This window comes from Mirounga angustirostris, unplaced genomic scaffold, assembly GCF_029215605.1.
Source record: "Mirounga angustirostris isolate CCGP_5_RB_7025 unplaced genomic scaffold, mMirAng1.0.hap1 SCAF_9, whole genome shotgun sequence".
Taxonomy (NCBI): domain Eukaryota; kingdom Metazoa; phylum Chordata; class Mammalia; order Carnivora; family Phocidae; genus Mirounga; species Mirounga angustirostris.
The window spans coordinates 102,186,890-102,191,622 of NW_026991717.1; the positions used below are offsets into that span (position 1 = coordinate 102,186,890).

General features: G+C 48.7%; 1 protein-coding gene across 2 annotated transcripts; it reads right to left on the reverse strand.

Annotated features, from left to right (window-relative positions):
* Window positions 1-242: 242 nt before the first annotated feature.
* OTX2 (orthodenticle homeobox 2) lies at window positions 243-4,009 on the reverse strand. 2 transcript variants are annotated; one of them, XM_045901986.2, is made up of 3 exons: window positions 3,913-4,009; window positions 2,704-2,855; window positions 243-863 (listed from the first exon to the last, which is right to left on the reverse strand). In XM_045901986.2, the coding sequence occupies exons 1-3, from the start codon at window positions 4,007-4,009 to the stop codon at window positions 243-245; spliced, it is 870 nt and encodes a 289-aa protein (XP_045757942.1). The 2 variants fall into 2 exon arrangements, with proteins under 2 accessions (XP_045757942.1, XP_045757941.1); XM_045901985.2 differs by having other exon boundaries at window positions 2,704-2,879.
* Window positions 4,010-4,733: the final 724 nt, after the last annotated feature.

The window sequence follows — 4,733 nt, forward strand, 5'->3', positions numbered from 1 at the left end:
CAGGAAAACCAATGATCTAAAACTATGACAGGATCTTAAGTAGACTGGTTTGTCCATTTCAGGTTGCTGGTTGGTAGGCCCCTCTAAGGCCCTTCATTTTTCCTTCTATGCCTCCCGGAACATTGATCAGAAGATGAGTCTGAGCATCATCCCATCTAACTCTTTTAACCAATGCCTGGCTAAAACTGGAATGTCCAGCCCAGTATATTTAAAAATCACCCACAAAGAGGTTCTATGGATCTTCACAAAACCTGGAATTTCCATGAGGATGTCTGATCTTTATAATCCAAGCAGTCAGCATTGAAGTTAAGCTTCCAGGAGGCAGTTTGGTCCTTATAATCCAAGCAATCAGTGGTTGAGTTAAAACCCAAGCTTGAAGCGCCATATCCCTGGGTGGAAAGAGAAGCTGGGGACTGATTGAGATGGCTGGTGACTGCATTGGTACCCATGGGGCTGAGTGTGGCCCCTGGTCCAGGAAGCTGGTGATGCATTGGGGTCAAGTAAGATCCACAGTCCATGCCCCCAAAGTAGGAAGTTGAGCCAGCATATCCTTGACTATAACCTGAAGCCTGAGTATAGGTCATGGGATAGGACCTCTGCATGCAAGAAGAGGAGGTGGACAAGGGATCTGACAGTGGGGAGATGGAAGCTGGGCTCCAGATAGACACAGGAGCACTGCTGCTGGAAATGGCCGGGACTGAGGTGCTAGAGGGGGGAGTGAATTGGCCACTTGTTCCACTCTCTGAACTCACTTCCCGAGCTGGAGAGGTCTTCTTTTTGGCAGGTCTCACTTTGTTTTGACCTCCATTCTGTTGCTGCTGCTGCTGTTGGCGGCACTTAGCTCTCCGATTCTTAAACCATACCTTGAAAGGGAAAGAAACTTCTTTAACATGGTTTCAGTAAGGACAAGAGTGGCTCCCAGATTATAGGTGAGCTAAGCAGACAATCTGTCCTGCCACTGAAAACCTATGCTATATGGTACTTTTATATATATACACCCCTGGAATTTTAAGAAAGTCGGGAGACACTGGACTCCTAGCCCAGAATAATAAATCCTATGGCTAAAAATTTTCCCTCTCATTTTCCTATCTCATTACTTCACCTCAAATACACACATACACATAGACCCAGTGTTACTGTGGAACAACACTCTTACAGTGGAATACAATGTGTCTATGTCTTCTGGAGGTAAACACAGAGGTGAGGGAGAACGATTCTGTTGTTACTAGCCAACAAGAACAGCCTAAATTCAAGGTTTACAGTCCATCTTCCCGGGAATAACTGCTCATCACTCTACCTTTTTCTCTCTCCTTGAAAGACTCACAAAAGCAAACTCCAAGGAGAAGTGATCCTGTTGAAGACGGAGGTCTGAAAGCCACTATTTGCTGAAATCTTTATGGTAAGTGGAATGACTTGTATGTAGTCTGCTCTGAGCTTGAGGACAGACTTCTCAGCTCATCTCAAGTCTGACACTGGAGTCTCTGACTTCAGGGTAGTGCCACTCAGCACACGGATTCAGTTTCCTGTACTATGTTTGCTGGCTCGTCAATTTAAGCCTCTGCCTGCAACTCTGAAGATTCTCATTACCAGCCCTGTTCATGTTCTGCAATGACGGAGCAGTGTTTGGTGTGTGAGGGCGCCTATCAAAGAAACTACCACCCTTTTTTGAGAGAAACTACAGGCATTTTCTGAGCAACAAGTCCTTAGTGGTCTTGAATGAGCTCAACATATGGGTATGTTAACTGTACCACCAAGGCTGAGCATATCACCACAGATCATTCAGAGCCATTTGTTTTCTTTCGGTGAAGACTTGAGTTCAAGCTTCACAAATGCTTCTTCCATCTTACTTTGAAAAGTCTTTTTCCTGGTTTGCAGTTTATACTGGTATGTCCTAGCTGAAGGGAGTCCCAGGTGTGTGTGTGTGTGTGTGTGTTTAGGTGCTAAACATTCTGTCAAGAGAACTCTGTATGGTGTTTGCATTTCAGAAAAGTTGGAGATTACTTTCCCTCTCCAGCTTCAGGTCAAGTTAAGGGGGGGAGGGTGTCACTGAGGATATTGCGTTGGTATTTTATCTGCTGAATGGCTCAGAGCTAGCAGATTCTGTTCAATCCCTAAGAAGTCAAAGAAAACACTTTTATTGTGTAATTTCTTTGGTAAGAGCACCAGCTGCTTCTACAGCCTGGCTCTACCACCCAACTGTCGTGTGATCTTGAGCAAGTCATTTACTCCATTTCTTCACCTGTTAAAAATATTGGGACTATCCAGAGCTAAGCTTCTTTCACCCCTAAAAGTAGATGAAAATGGGGTAGGATTTCCACATGGGGAAAGGGAAGGAAATATTAAAATATTAAGTAACTGTCCTTGAAATCTGCCCGGGCCGGGCCTCTGTTGGCTGAGGACCCAAGAGCTCTAGAATTGTGCTTTATTACTGCAGCTAAATCGCCAGTCTTACCTTACAACCTAGGCCAGAAGGCTCTTGCTTATAGGACTGGGTGGGGGTGGGGGGACGAAAAGGCGATGAGGAGTAATCAGGCACATGAAGGGGCCTTAGAAGAGTTTACTGGCCTCCAATGGAGTGCTCAGTTTCAAGCCTTGCTGTGGTCCTCTCTAAGACCTGGGACTCTCCTGGGTCCTCGACATATACCGTGCTCAGGGGAGGGGTGGCACGGTCAGGAAGGATGGTTCTATCTACATCTGCCCTACCTGCACCCTGGACTCGGGCAAGTTGATTTTCAGCGCCACCTCCTCCCGCATGAAGATGTCTGGGTACCGGGTCTTAGCAAATAGAGCTTCCAGCACGTCTAGCTGCGCCCGGGTGAACGTCGTCCTTTCCCGGCGCTGTTTCCGGGGAGTGGCTGCGGGACAAGAAGCCCAGGGCCCTTTAGGGTGGGGGAGCAGTTTCTCAGTCACAGGGGTCTCTGTGGGGGCTCTGACTCCCCCGACCCCCACTCCCAGCACTTCCCTCGTCCTCCCAGCCCTGCAACCCCGAGCCTATCAGTGTTTTCCCCACCCCCCCTCCCTGGGCCTGGGCTCCTCCAGTGAACACTGGGTCGCAAGACACACACTGTCCCTTCCACGGGAGGCCTCCCACTCCACCTGACGTCGGGGATCGCTCCAGCCAGAGCGGCCCTTCAATAGCTAACGAATGAAATAAAAGCCAAAATCCAAAAACCCCTCAAAATCAACCCCTAAACCACAACACAAACAAAAAATCCATTCCCTGAAGTCAAAGGATCCCGGAGGACCCGCAGTTCAGACTGATGGGGTGAAATCCCGATCCTGCTCGAGATCCTGGCTTTTAGGACTCCAAGGGCCTTTGTTCCTCCATCTTTAAAATGGGGGCATATTTAAAACTTCTACAAGGACTAAAAACAAAACAAAACAAACCCCCAGATCTGACCGGAAAGGAAAGCATCCGTACCCAGGGTAAATCACACCTCTAAGGATTAGAGGCAGAGGGCCTGGAGATTAGAGGGGAAGCCCCAGGCATGGTGGGGAGAATTTAGGAGGCCCCAAGCATGGTGGGGAGAATTTAGGAGAGACCCAGCTTCTCAAAGAGGGCACTTCCGAAGAACTGGGCTTCAAGATATGGGCAGAGGCAGTAACCTTCCTCCCCTCCACCCCACAGTGTGTGTCCCCCATTCACTCCAGTTAAGAATAAAGCATTGTGAGTTTCTCCAAGTGTTGCGGGATCCACCTACTCCCTCCAGCCCCTATTCTTCCCTCAGGCCGGTTAAGTGCCCTGTGGCTCTGAGCTGCTTCTTAGAAGGAAAACCCAGTGGGAACACCATGCCTGGAGCTGGAGTGGGGCAGCAGGACCATCAGCCCCAGTGCTCCGGCGGAAAGGGTGTCACATCCCCGAGGGGCGGGCGTGGGGAAAGGCGGGGCAGGAGTGCCGCGAGGCTCACTTACCCGGGTAGCCCACTGAAGGGTGCAGCAAGTCCATGCCCGAGGTGGTCAGACTCAGCCCATTGACGGCGTAAGGCGGTTGCTTAAGATAAGACATCATGCTAAGGTTGTTTGGAGGCGCAAAATCGGCCCAAATCGGGGGGACCCAGCCAGAAGGTCTCGCTTCGCCGGGAGTGGACAGATTCAGGGTCCTTGGTGTGTGGGTTGGGAGCAGTTAACTATGGACAAAGCAAACAAACAAACAGAGGTGCTGGTTTACTGCTTCGCAGGCGGCAGCTCTTCCACGTTCCACCACTAACTTAAAAAGAGCCTGGGCTATGCAAGGTAGAGGCTTTTAAAGGACTTGCAACCCACCCCCCACCCCCACCCCCAGCTGCTCTGGAACTAGATGGGAGGGAGAGAGACCAGATAAACCTGTCTTCCCCACCCCCACCCTAAACTTAAAAAAAAAAAAAAAGTACCAGAAGAAAGCAATTACAATCTGCCTTCCCCAAGAACAAAACCCCACGCCTTCAAATGCACACATTGCATTCCTATCCCTACATTTGCATAGGACTCATTGGCTGGCACTAGCTAATTGTCTCAAACAAAACTTGATTGGGGCCATTTGCAGAGACAAAGAACTCTTTGGCTAAATAAATAATGCTGATAACAAAGCCCATTGGTGAGAAACAAAGAAACAATTCAAGAAATCTACCTCTCCCCAGACTGTTGCCTTTCCAAGGCAAATTTTAATTACCTTAGCTTTTTACCACTTTTAACTGCTGTGATCCTAAAATGTCAGTGCATTTAACTTCTAAAATACCAACTTGCTAATGGACAAA

What these genes read in the sequence shown, in the direction of transcription:
- OTX2 (XM_045901985.2), bottom strand. Translation starts at nt 4,009, where the DNA reads ATGATGTCTTATCTTAAGCAACCGCCTTACGCCGTCAATGGGCTGAGT. An exon ending in CCCTTCAGTGGGCTACCCGG is followed by an intron (nt 2,880 to 3,912) that starts GTAAGTGAGCCT and finishes CCCACCCTAAAG; the next exon opens with GGCCCTGGGCTTCTTGTCCC. An exon ending in TGCCCGAGTCCAGGGTGCAG is followed by an intron (nt 864 to 2,703) that starts GTAGGGCAGATG and finishes TTCCCTTTCAAG; the next exon opens with GTATGGTTTAAGAATCGGAG.